Source organism: Periplaneta americana, chromosome 16, assembly GCF_040183065.1.
Source record: "Periplaneta americana isolate PAMFEO1 chromosome 16, P.americana_PAMFEO1_priV1, whole genome shotgun sequence".
In the NCBI taxonomy this organism is placed as follows: domain Eukaryota; kingdom Metazoa; phylum Arthropoda; class Insecta; order Blattodea; family Blattidae; genus Periplaneta; species Periplaneta americana.
In genome coordinates this window covers 14,675,712-14,691,485 of record NC_091132.1, presented here as the reverse complement: position 1 = coordinate 14,691,485, position 15,774 = coordinate 14,675,712, and the positions used below count along the sequence as shown (strand labels likewise).

The 15,774-nt window shown below is 35.7% G+C and overlaps 1 protein-coding gene across 8 annotated transcripts in view; it reads right to left on the bottom strand.

Annotated features, from left to right (window-relative positions):
* The window catches only part of MEP-1, a 59,337-nt gene that overhangs the window by 24,175 nt on the left and 19,388 nt on the right, over positions 1 to 15,774 (bottom strand). For 6 of the 8 annotated variants that reach the window (XM_069815210.1, XM_069815211.1, XM_069815213.1 and 3 more), the window contains exons 3-4: positions 10,712 to 13,879; positions 2,497 to 2,588 (exon numbers count right to left, since the gene is read on the bottom strand). In XM_069815210.1, the coding sequence (XP_069671311.1) occupies positions 2,497 to 2,588; positions 10,712 to 13,879 (3,260 nt within the window). The remainder of the gene's footprint in view (positions 1 to 2,496; positions 2,589 to 10,711; positions 13,880 to 15,774) is intronic. The other 2 variants (XM_069815216.1, XM_069815214.1) reach the window with 1 other exon arrangement.

Below are 15,774 nucleotides of genomic sequence, written 5' to 3'. Positions count from 1 at the left end.
TGAAAGATGGTTGTTTAAAAAACGATTTGGCTTTCCTATTAGCAAATCTAAGCTTTTTGTGTGACACCATAAAAAACTCGAAACATTCAAAAACCTGTTGTCTGAAACAGGGAGATGCATGCCGTGAAAATTAAACTAGACTCGCTACCAGGTTCAGAAGTACAAGTACTAAGGGACAAATTCCAGAATGTGTTTGGGAAAAACAGTGGCTATAAACAAAATGTGTACAGTTGCTCAAGTATTGGAGGGTGTGCCTGTAAGTGAAATTGACGGTGTACTGTATGTGTTTGTGACATTCCTCTCTTTAAATATGCACGTCTGACGTCCTGTGATGTGGAAAGATCGTTTTCACAGTATAAGTCGTTGTTCAGAGATAATTGGCATGCATTTGTGATGGAGAATTTAGAGATGACCTTTGTTGTTCACTGCAATTCTCGGCCAACTACTAGCATTCAAGTGTGGTTGGTGAGTACCTAACATTTTTTTTTTTCCAAGCTAAGTAAGGTATTTTTGTCATATTTAAAAAAAAAATATATATTTTTTTTATTTTTAGCAAATATTTTCGTACTTTTTAGCACATAAAAAATAAATATATTTAAAATTTTTAGCACATAAAAATCCGCTCCCTAGCCATCAGTGATACCAAACAAACACTGTTGTTTTTACTGGAATTACCACTGTAAAAAATGTATGATTTGTTAGACTGTAACCCACTGCATCTCAAACAGTGATGCACATTGCAATCATACAGGGTGCAGCAGAGGAACAGGCGATTATGAACTGTTATTGAGTCAAGGATTTATTTTTTCAAAATGACATGTCAGGTTATGAAGTACATAGTCTGCCATTTCTTGAAAAAAGACATTTACTACGACAGAGTTTGAAAATGTGCTGTCAGACATCCACAAGGTGTCAATGAAGTCATCTTCATCCACGTGATTTAAAATCTCCTCACAAAATGCCATTTGGTTGGGAATATTGCGATGTTTTAAACTGAGGTACCACTTGAATTGTGTAAGAATGAATGAAAATGTAGCATTTGCAGGCGGGATGGGATCATGGCACCATAAATTAAAATGACGAAATGCACGCCTAGTAGCCTCAAAACTGTCGTCGTTATTGTAAAAGCTTTTAATTGCTAGATCATGTCCTTGCACCGCTTCACCTTTCCATGACGACAAAATGGCATTGTTCTAATGTACGCTTTGACGGCCGGTGTCAATGGGGTGAGAGTTACATACTTACAAATGGCTTTTAAGGAACCCGAAGGTTCATTGCCGCCCTCACATAAGCCCGCCATTGGTCCCTATCCTGTGCAAGATTAATCCAGTCTCTATCATCATACCCCACCTCTCTCAAATCCATTTTAATATTATCCTCCCATCTACGTCTCGACCTCCCTAAAGGTCTTTTTCCCTCCTGTCTCCCAACTAACACTCTATATGCATTTCTGGATTCGCCCATACATGCTACATGCCCTGCCCATCTCAAACGTCTGGATTTTAAGTTCCTAATTACGTTAGGTGAAGAATACAATGCGTGCAGTTCTGCGTTGTGTAACTTTCTCCATTCTCCTGTAACTTCATCCCGCTTAGCCCCAAATATTTTCCTAAGCACCTTATTCTCAAACACCCTTAACCTATGTTCCTATCTCAGAGTGAGAGTCCAAGTTTCACAACCATACAGAAGAACCGGTAATAGAACTGTTTTATAAATTCTAACTTTCAGATTTTTGGACAGCAGACTGGAAGATAAGAGCTTCTCAACCGAATAATAACACGCATTTCCCACATTTATTTTGCGTTTAATTTCCTCCCGAGTGTCATTTATATTTGTTACTGTTGCTCCAAGATGTTTGAATTTTTCCACCTCTTCGAAGGATAAATCTCCAATTTTTATATTTCCATTTCGTACAATATTCTGGTCACGAGACATAATCTCACGGGGTGAGAGTTATCCAGACTAATGGACTGTGGTCTACTGGTGATGTTACATCCAGACATAAATGTTCCTGGCATGCTGAGATCACTTTTATTGTTCACATATTTTGTCAGCTCCCTTTATTCCATAAAGTTATGAACATATAGCTATAGAAAAGATATCTCGAGTTTTATGCAATCGGGTATTAGTGAAGGATAAACAATTTTAACATAATACAGAATGACATTTGAAAAGTGGGCTGTGTTTCACTTGAAAGTTGGACAAATTGTGATGAAGTACAAAGTATAATTCAAAATCAATTTCTGAATTAAAATTTAAAGCTGAGAAAACTAAAGCTTAAAACATTATAAAAAGTGAAGCACGAAATAAAAATGAGTGACTAAATATTAATAATTGAGTGGATGTTTAGTTTGTTATATGAACCAAGAAGTAGAAACAAGTTATTTACGAAGGAAATAAATTCTGGTCTTGAGAGATATCACAACAGACAGGTTTTGCTGTGTACAGTATGTTAGTGAATATCAATGATTGGTGAGGATGAAACTCCTTACTAACCTGATAGATCTGATTGCCTGCAAACTGATATGTAGCGCCAAGTAACATCTGTGGTTGAGTGCCTGACGCTGAAGGTCGATACATCATCCCTGCTTCATGTAACACATATATATGCCAATTAGAAAATTACAAAATAAATAAGCGTCTTCTGCGACTATTTCCATTCTTGTGTATATGTACAGAGAGGCATTTCGGAAGTTAGATTACCTTTGTCTACAGGAGAAACTAGTCAAACTGTATAATTTGCCTACCTGACAATTAAGGTCAAAATTTCTAAATATTGAAGACATTTACAGGAACAGAAATGATTCAAAAGAAAAACATCTTCCCAATTGTAAGTCAACTATTGCTTTTTCCCTTCAAAACAAATGCAGTTCAAGATGTGACAAGAATGCTTAATAATCATTACATATATGCACAAATCTTACTGCAGAAAAAAACAAAAGATTGAGTCAGTCCATCATCAGGATCGTAGACAGAAATTCGAAAGACGTGGACCCAAAGTTTACTTTCACAGAAACGAAAATTCACAGTATCCCTAGCACAGAATGTGTTCAGCAAGTGTCTTTTGGCAATGCTATTGTCATTTTTTGTCATGTTTAACTCCTCCCCCCAACTGCTCCTGCATAAGTATGACGTAAGATGCTGCTTGCCCCATGAAATGCCGACTGCTGCTTATATGTTATTGTTGTTACCTAATGCTGAGTTCTTGGCAATAAAGCTACTAACTCTCTTCCTCCCCAATATTTCTCACACACAGTGGGTTTAGAGGAAAGGGCTGGACATTGCAAAATATGATTCTGATTCATTTCTTCTTCAAGATTGCACAGTGGACAAAGTGGAGAAGAAATAATTCCGATTTTGTACAAGCGTTTTGACGAACAGACATGCCCTGTGAGTAAACGAAAGCATGAAATTGCACTTTTCCTTGGATAATCAGCAAACAGTTTAGGGTTTCATGTGGGTGATGTAATTGTCATAAAATAAAAATATGGGCCTACATTGACACCTTTATATTTTTTTTCCTACATCAATATAGTCAAATATAAAAACAGGTAATTATGTCTAGCAGAAAAAATATTATCTAAAAAATATGGAGGTTTAAAGAAAATCCTGACAGAGAGCTTTATTAAGGTTAATTTTAAGAAGATCCACAAAAAAACAATAATGCACAAAGTACAAAAATTGAAGGCGTAGTATTGTTTAGTAAAACAATATGCAAGAAAAATGGACTCCAGCATTTAGAGAGGAGAGGGCATTTAAAGGGCCAAACAGTGAGTGCAATCTTCTAAAAATTGCGGCCCAAAACAGTTGATTGAACAGGCTTATCTGCAAAAACATTTGTGGAGAGATTCTCCGAAACCATATATAATATTTTAATGTTGAAAACTGAAAATCGAGTTTTTTCACCAAAATTGACTAAATTTCTCCTCAGTATATCCTTAAACATGGATGCTATTGAAGGTAATGCCACATGTCAAAACATTCTCTTCTCTTCCATACAAATATTGCCAGAATAGAACAAACTGCATGGGAAATTGTATACTGATACTTACAAGGGGGTAAGTTTGCAATGCTAACTGCAAATGACAGTAGGCCTAAGGCCTATACCATCTGTTTACAATATTTTTGTGCAAGAAGTGATAAGATGCAATATTATATAAAAATACTGCAAACATACGGATTATCCAGAAGAACCCTTACAGATAAAAAGAAGATCTGATTAGGTTGCAGCAATCACTGGACTCTAGTTTGTACTCTGCTCAAAACTGAACTAAGTTTATATTCTTGTGGAGCAAATGGTACGATTTGGGTTCCATCTTGTAGATGAAGACTGCAACTTTTATCTGGAGAGCAAGTAAAATCGTAACAAATTTCGTTATAAATTTAAATTATAATTCAGTCCAGTTCTTTGCCATCATGTTCTGAAAATGAGAATGGTTGTGACTGATCTGGAATGTTTATAGTTGTTTAAAATGACACTTCCACTTGCTCTTTATCAATATCTAGATAGTTTTGCAGGAAATCTCGTGTTTCTAAAAGTGGTGCGAAATAAGTGCATCACCCAACCTTTTCCTCTATATCGGCTGTCTCCCTCCATCGCAAATGTGCTGTCTCTTTCACATTCTTACCCCCCATATGAATGGATTTGGGTCCACGTCTATTGGAAACAACTCTTAAGGGCCAATTTCACTGAGCTTACTTAATTTTAATTATCACTTAAAATCTTTTCAATTGACACTTAGAGACAATGTATTTCACCAAGACAAGTTGGGCATTAAGCTCTCATTAAACTACATTTAAGTTAATTGGTCAATATTTAAATAATTAATCCTGCATTAAAGACAATAATTTTCTGCATGGCGAGGACAAAGATGAGCTTGATATTTGAAAATGTTGATTTCTTATCAAGATGGATGAGGATAATTTCCGAAAGAGAAGATTATTTTAATACAACAGATGGAAAAGATTTGCGGTTGGGAGAACAAATAAATATATTTTTACAGTGTTCAAGTAATCTTCATAGAGGTTACATTCTTTCACTTCGTGCATTGCCCTAATTGTATGGTAAACAAAAGCTACCGGTACTACAAATGCACATTAGGCTAAGTAAGACATAACCATTGTATATTTTTAATAGTACAGAAGGTGATTTCGAATTTCCAACTAATAGTTAAATACTTCATAATATTTAAATAATTATAAATTCATAGAAGAAACATTTAATCAATTTTCAGTTGCCTAAAATATAGCTACTAAAATATATTTATCATGTAGGTCTAATATTAAATTTGAAGGTATTGGATAGCTCAAATCCATGAAATCTTTCCATTTTGCTTGCTGCATGATATTTCCTTGAATTTATTTTCATATTATTCCGTTTTGTCTCCAATTTATACGTTTCTTCTAAGGTCTACCCATCCGTCTTTGTTTTTTATTAATTTTAATATATTGTTTTGAGGTTACCTCTGTTTATGACATTTTATTGTCTAATATAACAAATGAACTCACTATATAGGTCACTGCTTACATTAACAAGGCACATGGCCTTCGAAATTACGATTTTAGTGTAATTCCGAAGGCCATAATGACTTAATTGAATGTATTTTAAAATCGTATTACAGACGTGGACAAATTATTAACAAAATTGACGATTTTTATGATAATTCTGTTTACAAAATTTGACTTTTCAATTTAGACTACAGCTAACAATTTTGCATATTTCCATCATTACAGCAGACAGAAATATGCAAAAATGTCAACTGTAGTTTAAATTGAAGAGTCAAGTTTTGTAAAAATATATAATAAAAATCTTCAATTTAGCTAATAATTTATAAATTAGCAAAAATGTCAACTGCATTGAAGAGCCAAATTTTGTAAAAATATAAAATTAAAATCTTCAGTTTTGCTAATAATTTGGAAATATCCAAAATGTCAACTGTAATAGAAATTGAAGAATCGAATTTTGTAAAAATATACAATAAAAACCTTCAGTTTTGCTAATAATTTGTAAATATGCAAAAATATTAAATGTAGTCCAAATTGAAGAGTTAAATTTTGAAAAATATACAATACAAATCTTCAATTTGGCTAATTATTTGGAAATACACAAAAATGTCAACTGTAGTCTAAATTTAAGAATCATATTTTGTAAAAATATATAATAAAAATCTTCAATTTTGCTAATAATTTGTCCACGTCTGTAGTTTGGTGAAATGCAAACGAATCCATTTTTTGTAACTTCATCTTAGTCCCAAATATTTTCTTAAGCATCTTATTCTCGAACTTCAATATTTAAGTTAAATTACAATTAGTTATTTGAGGATAGTAACATGATGGTGAAATCGACCCTAAGAAAAGTTTCCTACTTTCATCTGTAGATTTGCCAGTCCAAATAACTGGGACCGAACAGAGAAGGTGACTTCCAAGGTTTAGGGTGTTGTGACCCTGATGATGGAATCTATAAGTAGCTTTGAAATAGATATTAAATCCACATATGGTTTAAAACCCCAGATCACAATGCAAAGGTCAAAAATGTCATATGAAAGCCAGTCTGCTCCATTCCTGTACTGAAACAGCTCGCATGCTCTTAAAAACTAACATGTCACTCAATACACACAGTTCCTCTATGAATGTAAATGGGAATGTTGGACTGCAATACACTGGACCGAAATATTCCATTATCTTTTCATCATGCCTGTGTCACTTCTGTGTACATTTCCAAGTTAAACTCCACTTGTACTGCACTGCCTAGGCTTAATTTGGACAGTTCAACTCGAAGTTGAGGGCAGAATTATTTAAACAACTATTCCTGGAATACCTACTTTCACACGTATTTTCTTTCTTTGAAAATGAAGTAGGACTCTGATGTACCAATCTGTGATAATATCTACGTCAGCAAGGCACTACACAGCAATGACAATGCTAATGAGTGTATCTGGAACCCACAAAAGTGACCATGTTTATTACATTCATTCATGGTGCATTTCCATCAAACCAGGTATGTTAGAAAAAGGTAATAGTTATTTATGGTACTTGTGAGGTAAGTGCATCTTTATTGCACGAGTGGAAAGATTTAAGCACGAGGCGTCAGCCGAGTGCTTAAATTACACGAGTGCAATAAAGATCACGCTCACAAGTACCATACGTAATTTTATCCATGACCATAACGAAAAATTATGTTTTATAAAAGAAAATATGTTGAAAATAAGTCCTCACGTAATCACATACTATAGCATGGATTTTAGAATCAATACGTGTACTAGGTAGGTCATGATGTAGGAGGCCATGATTAGTAAAGAATGGTATCTAAGGCGTTGGATAAATAACAAATTATAATTAATTATATAATTTTAATATATATTTTTTTCATTTTAAACGTGTATTTTCGTCTTTTTGAAGTTTCAGGGATTATTTCACGGGACTATTGTGATTAAAATAATTTCACATTTTACTTCTGTAAACTTAAGAGGAATATTAAAACTTAATTAATCATTGTGTCTGTTTAGCTCAGTTGGCTAACGCGTGTTGTTTTAAAATCCTATAAACCCAACTTCGCAGGTTCAAGTCTCCTCGCATCCCAAAAGGTAAATTATTACAAAATTTTAAAAAGATGCATATTAGATATGGATGTAATGTACAAATTACGACGTAGCAGATAGAGAAAAGAGAAGGAGATTGAGTGTATTATATATTTCAGAAATGGTAATAAAGAAGTAGAGGTAGTGACATCTAGTAACTAATATATTAACTTCTTGAGTAATAGTTGAATGGAAAAGTATACGTGTGTACCTGGGTACTAGGAAAATACTAATGAACTGTGAGATAAAGTTCAAACTGTGAGATAAAGTCTTTATCTCACTAGTGAAATAAAGTAATGTTGAATAAAAGCCTACTTTACAAACGCAAAAGTATTTAGTAAAGGCATGTTTTTCGTTATGGTCATGGATAAAATATATTATACACAATATTAACTGGTTTATATGTAACTCGAACATAGTTTCCTGGCAAAAACTGCATTTAGCTGTGAGACTTAGGGTCGAATTCATAGTCGTCACTTATAAAACGAGGAAACACTTAAGTAATAAGCATTTCCTTAACACTTGTTTTAGATCGTATTGCAGAGATGCTACTCTTTCATATGCAATGAGCATTCCCTTAACATCGAAAGAAATATGGCAACAATGCTAGACGTGAGCGCTTTCGTACATTCAATTGTTTTCCAGCGCCTTCAAATTGTTAAATCGAAATTAATATCGTACACAAATATAAATGTAAATATTATAGAGCTAAAATTATACAAAATGTCGAGAAAGCATTTTACAGAAGAAGAAAGAAGTGAGCTAAGGGGAATAGTTATGAAATATAGAGACACCTTCAAAAGTAAAAAATCTGATAATTGTTCTCTCCAAAAGAATAAACTGACATGGGACAAAATTGCAGTTGAGTTTAATGCAAACTCCGAAAATATTCCTGTCAGTAAACCATTTTAATATAATTTTCAGTTATTTTTATGGTAAACAAAGTGAAAATGATATAATTACGCAAATTTTAACAACTTATTCCTTCGATAGAGTACAAACGAAAATGCAAATAACACTTTTTTGGGACGTAAATACTTTTCGAAAAAATACCATTTAAACCCACCTAAATGATGATGTAGCATAAAATCTCAAAGCGACCAGTACTTTCAGCAGTGGTGAAATCGGTAAGCCTCATGGTTGTATTGTGAATTGAAATGAGAGATACCAGAATATCCACAACAGTGTTCTTGTCGAAACGTTATCTCCTCTTAAATTGTTGGTCATTATATATCTCTAAAGGGTTTTTCATTATAGGACTCGATAAATTAATCGAAACCATAATCATCATCCATTTTATACTGAATCAGCTGATTGCAATGAATATGAGGAAACACTTGAGTAAGCTGACAAGCTACCTTATTTGAATAAGTGTTCACTTCAGTGGGATTTATGAATTTGAAATGTTTATAAGCAACTGCTTAAGGGTTTCCTTACGATAAGTGTTGACTATGAATTCGGCCCTTAAAAATGTAATTCTCCTTTATAATTAGCATATACAGTCAACTCTGGATATAGTGAACATTCGGTTATAATGAACCTAAATTGTTGGTCCCGACCTGCATGCATTAAAAAGTACATTAATATTTCCGTTTATAGTGGACCTAAAACTAGAACGTCCCCAAGAAAAGTAATTTCAAAATGGCCACAATGGTAATTTAGAAAACTCTTTCTCCTATAAATTTCCAAGAATATGTTCAGAACAAAATCTCAAATCTTCTACTCCTTAAGTGCATTGAAATACAAAGGATTTGTTCAGCTTCCTGGACGGTTTGAAACACGTTAAATAGAATAGTGTACGCAGTGAGGGATAAAGGAAGGATTAGTTCTGACTCTTAAAAAAAAGAGGTTATTAGAAGAATAGGAAGAAAAAGTGTTTTATTTTGTAAAAGGAAGTAGAGTGACGACCAATGGGTAAATACAAGAAGGATTAGAGTATAATGGCCTCAACCCTTCCTCCCGCATCTTTGTGAAAGTGAACCCGGGGAAATTCCAAAGCCGAGTACACAGTAGCATACCTCTAGTTGGAAGAGGTGCGAAATCGGTCAGTGCCTACTACCTACATGGCTAGACATGGTCAGCTTGATGAGTTAATGACTGAATTGGTATAATTTTCCTCTAACCAATACCTAATTCCCTCTTTACCCTTTCCTATCCAGTCCTCTGACTGAACTCTTACTTTCTTCGACCCCGACGGCATTAGAGCATTCGAGGCCTAGGGGTTCATTTTCCTTTCCTTCCTCCTCTTTCTACTTTTCTGTTCCTAGTGCTGACCTGCTATGGCACTAAAATCGTCCTCCAGTGGCTTAAGGAGGGAAAGCTGGTGATCAACAAGATCTCCCAGCTAGGTCCAATGGACCCGTCGACCAACAGCAGGTGTGGTCCTCCAGACATTCTGGGGGTTGTGTGTGAATGAAGTAGCCACCAAAACGTTAAAATATGGTGTTCACTTAAATCGGCTACAACTTGCCATTTTTCACTACTTTATTGTCAAACGCCTGGCATTAGAAAACAACAACATGGCTAGACTAAATTCAAGTTTCGAACTGTGAACATCAGGATGTCGAAGCATAAAGTGTTTAAGTTGAAAGATAACGCCAACATTAGTACTGATATTGAAAGTGGTCTGCCACAAACAGGCATTATTATGTACAGCAACGTCAGTAATATAAAAACAGATACTTTGGTTTTAGTGAACCTCGGATATAGTGAACGAAATATGCTGGTTCGCAGAGGTTCACTATAACCGGAGTTGACTGTATTTTTTAACGACTGAGTTGTACGTATTTTCATTGCCCACTTGTCATCTGAATGAGTATCACATAGTATCACATCAATCTATGGAGAGGAAGCTAACTTTATTTTAATATAATTAGTTATTTAATGATGCTGTATCAACTACAGGGTTACCTAGCATCCACGAAATCAATGATATTGAAATGGTATCTGGCATGAGTTCAAGATTTGGTCTACAATTGGGGCAAAAATAATAATAACAATAATAATAAACAAATAAAAAAAATAAAAAATCCAACTACATATAAACCAGTTTTTATTGTAATACTATCAGCACGCTGGAAGAGAAAATAAAATGACACAGTCCAAGATGAAGAAACAGGAGAGAACGAACTTACCCTGCCTGATCTGCGGAGGCACAACTCCACGTTGTGGAGGTACCTTCATGTCTGGCATCTGATATCTTGCATGAATTGGAGGCCGTCCTCTTCCACGTCCCATACCAGGCGATGTAAGGGATGGGGCTGGCACCAACTTGGGAAGGAGCGGATGCTGCTGATGTGGAACCTGTTTTCCTGCCATGGCTTGATAGGCTGCTGCACCGAGTCCAAGAGATGCTGGACGACTGCGAGAGACTCGTGGAATCTTTGCTGGTGGCTCCCAGTCAGGAGGAGGTTCCTGGTTCCGTTCTGGTTTGTGTTTCTTAGCACAGGACAACAAGTGGCGTGTAAGTTTACCTTTCTGATTGTCCTCGAATGGGCAGTTTGGACACTGGTGAAATGCTGGAGCACGTTCCAACCTACCACGCACATTATGTTCAGCTTCCATATGAAAAAGAATATCATGAGGACTTCGAACCTCCAGTGGGCAAAAATTACAGCGATACACATAATTTCGCATATGTGGCGTTTCAAGATGCTGTGCCATGACGAGGGAAGACTCAGTCTTAAAGCTGCAGTATTCACACTTCTTCTGTTCCAAGTGGAATGGTTCATTGTTCTCCTTGCTTAGTTCCAGGTTCTTAAGGAGTGAGTTAATGGCGAACTGAGTCACAGCTCCACTTTTTCCACCATCTCGTTCAAGTTTTCGTTTCTGTGATCGCAGTAAATCTGTCTGTACATATTCCTGAACCAGATTCACACCAATCTGCATAAAAAATTTGCCTAAGGGGTTGTCGAAATAGGTTGGAGGTTTAGGGGGCTTGTCCTCGGGTTTAGGAGGTACATCAGGTCTATCTTTATTATCCTTATCACCCTGAACAGATAATGAACTTCGAGTTTCCGGGCCGCTTTTATTACTTGTATTGTCTTCTTCTTTCTTTGGGTCAGTGGAGTCTCGCTTTTCTTCCAAACTTTTACCTTCATTTGGTTTTACTTGGGCCTCACTTTCTTGATCCTTTGCTTTGGTTTTCGCTTCGTTTTCCTTTTCTTTTTCTTCAGAATCATTCTTCTCTGAAGAATCCTTAATACTAACATCTTCGTTATCTTTCCCCACTTTATTTTCAGTCTCATTTTTTTTCAAATCATTTTTATTCGATTCACAGTCATCCTTAGATTCTTTATCACTCTCCTCTTCCTTCTCCTTTTCTTTGTCTTGTTCTCTCTCCTTTTCCTCCTCTTTCTCTTTATCCTGCACCTCCTTTTCCATCTCTTTCTCTTTCTCCTGCAGCTCTTTTTCCCTCTCTTTCTCTTTCTCCTGCAGCTCTTTTTCTCTCTCTTTCTCCTTCTCCTGCAGCTCCTTTTCTCTCTCCTTCTCTCTCTCCTGCCTTTCTCTTTCTTTCTCTTTCTCTTTCTCCTGTCTTTCCTTTTCTTCTTTCTTTTTCATTTCTTCAATTTCTTTTCCTAATTTTTCTATAAATTCTTTTAAGGGTTTAATTGGAGGTTTCTCATATACATACGGTACTATAAAAGATGGAGCTTCCACGACATACATATCATCTGTGAGTGTGGGTAGAATTTGAGGAGGTTTGGGAGGTGGAGGTGGTGCCTGGACAATAGGACTACCCATGCGCATAGATGGATGTGAAGGGTATATCCCCTGAGCAGGTACTGCTACTGGCAGTACAGAATACCCTGATGAAGAAGCTGCTGGTATGGGTGCCGAAGGTGCTGCTAATGCTGCTGCCGAAGCTACTACAGGAAGTGATGGCTGGGGAGGTGGTGGGGGCGGTCCTTGAGAGACAGGAACTGGTCCACGCCCAGACAAAATTGAATTTGTATCAATGATCACAAGCGTGGGCTCCTTCTTGCCTCCTTTCATGCCCTTTGTTCCTGTAGCTATTTCCACGAGGCGTTTAGTATCATTAACAACTATGGTGGTCTTTCTTGTGTTGCGTGTTTTGCTGTTCTCCTTGTCATCACGTAGCGGATCAGTGGACAGAGGGTCGGCCAGAGGATCCTCTGGTGTGATCTCTTCTATATCAGGATCATCCTCTTTCTCTACGTAACTTTTCTGAGCTTTGGTAAGATTACGGGAACTACGGCGAGGCGTTACGTTCATTAAAGCTGCACTTTTACGAGCCTTTTTTACTTTCCCAGGGGTATCTCCACCTTTTGAATCTGATGTGTCCATATCACCATCTTTTTTGTTGGCTTCATCATCTTTTTCAGCACCATGATTCTCATTGTTTTCTTCTGAATTCTCAATTTTAGGAGATTTAACAGATTTTGAAGATTTCATAGAATCGTTACTAATTTCCTCAATATCCGGATTTACAGCACTATCTGTCTTGCCAGCTCCTTTTGAATCATCAGAGCCCTCCTTAGATTCTTCGCCTACTTTAGATTTATCAGTTTCGTCTTTAGAACTAAGTGCTGATTCTTTAGAGCTACCTATATGATTTGCTTCATCAGACCTTTCAGTTCCATCTTCAGGAATATCTTTTTCTTCTTTATCTACAGCCTTAATTTCTAAATTACACGAGTCTTTATCTTTATCCCTACTGCCTATTAATTCCTCTTTTCTTTCTTCCGATGATTCATGTTGGTTATTATCTTCATCAGATGAATTTGCACCTGAACCTAAGCTTTTATCACTAGATTTCACGTGGTTACTTGCAGGGCTTGAAACACCCTTTTCAATGTCTATATCCATATCTTCCTTATCTAACATATCAGAATTCCGGCTGATATTGCTATTCTCTCTGTTTTCGTCATCTTCACAGTCGTCTTCATCACCTACATCACCTTCCTCAACTTCCATTTCTTCATCCTTACCCGGTGTTTCGCCTTCATCTCTTGAATCGTCTTCATTTACTGTGTTCTCCTCTCTATCATTCCTAGGCACTTCAGTTCCCAAATCCTTACACGTTTCATTTTCACTTAATTTCTTACTGTTAGGCACTTTCGTTTCTTCCCTTTCATTGACCGAGAAAGAATTATTAAAATCCTTACTACAATTGCTCACATTGTCTGAGAGTGAGTTTTCACTTATATCATCTATACCCTTATCACTCATTACATCACTGGATAGAGATTTGCTGACGATGTCATGTTGTGGAACTTTCTCACACACCTCCATTTCTTCTTCACAAGATCCATTCATTTCCCCATTAACTCGCACTTCACCTGGAAAAAAAGGAAATCTGATTCAACAACTCACAGATTCTTAATAAGATTATTACTTAATAGTATTATCTGGCAAATGAATAATAGATACCCTTCGGAGATCATGTCGAGTTTTTAACCTTCTTTCTCTCGCTTATAAAAATCCCTACCTACTCCACACACTTTTTCTTGTGGCAATCAAATTGCCTGCAACACGGTTTAACAACTGAACTAAATATGGATTAACTCGTTCCTATTTAGACAGCAATTTCTCTTTAACTAACAAATTGTCTGCAACACGCCTACAACATCCTTTCTACAACTAAATTAAATTAACATGAGTAAAGTTGTTCCTATATGTCTGTAGTTTTTCTTGTGCTAATCAAACTGCCTACAACATCCTTTCTACAACTAAATTAAATTAACATGAGTAAAGTTGTTCCTGTATGTCCGTAGTTTTTCTTGTGCTAATCCAACTGCCTACAATACAACATTCTTTTTACAACTAAATTAAATTAACATGAGTAAAGTAGTTCCTATATGTCCGTAGTTTTTCTTGTGCTAATCCAACTGCCTACAACATCCTTTCTACAACTAAATTAAATTAACATGAGTAAAGTTGTTCCTATATGTCCGTAATTTTTCTTGTGCTAATCAAACTGCCTACAACATTCTTTTTACAACTAAATTAAATTAACATGAGTAAAGTTGTTCCTATCTGCCCGTAGTTTTTCTTATATTAATCAAACTGCGTACAACATTCTTTTTACAACTAAATTAAATTAACATGAGTAAAGTTGTTCCTATATGTCCGTAATTTTTCTTGTGCTAATCAAACTGCCTACAACATTCTTTTTACAACTAAATTAAATTAACATGAGTAAAGTTGTTCCTATCTGCCCGTAGTTTTTCTTGTACTAATCAAACTGCCTACAACATTCTCTTTACAACTAAATTAAATTAACATGAGTAGAGTTGTTCCTATCTGCCTGTACTTTTTCTTGTACTAATCAAACTGCCTGCAACATCATTTCTACAACTACTTATAGGTCTTCTAAACCACAAAAATATGAAAATACTTGCTAGGGATTAAAGAATCACAAGAAACAAATTAAACCTACATAAAGTATAGATTCAATTGCTACGAACATTTATTCAGGAAGAAGCCACATTGAATCCCACACCAACCCTACAATTACAGATCAACATAAAGATGGAATGTCATATTCTTACAATTACAGACCAACATAAAGATGGAATGTCATATTCTATGTGCTGGTGTATCCCTGATACAAGCATTTTTTTTTTATTCTGTAAGGGTGATTTAGATTCCCCCTCCCCATCTTCAAACCAAGTACAATACTACCCATATAAAATCAATGAAACCTGTAATTCTAAGAAAATTAACGGATTAAAATATAATTCAGTTCTATTCCTGGAGGTGAGCTGGCAGGCAGTCATATAGTCTTGTTAGTCTGAAGGCTGCAGTTGCTTCCTGCCCAAGTTTGCTTTTGTATTTCTCCCAGTATTCATTGTTTTCCCAAGGTTTATGTGCTATCAGCTGTTGTTTTTAAAGTGTTTGGTGGCTTCTGATTTTGTGGTTTTATTGTTATCTTGTCCAATGCCCTCATTGGTTGTGGTAGTTACGTTTCTTTCTTGGCCAGATAGTCTGTCATTTCATTTTCCATTATTCCAACATATTTATCTATTTCCTTAAACACCTTCTCAAAAACCATTGCAGCCAATGGCAGTTCCAGACATGTTGATATTACTGCAATTAAATGTCAGAATAATAAGACATATCATAGGTCCTACTATACAATGTGAAACTGGATCTAGACAATGTGGAAGTGAATTCCGAGAAAAGAGGCATTATTTTATGATTCTATAACTGTTTAAAGATAAACATAAATTCC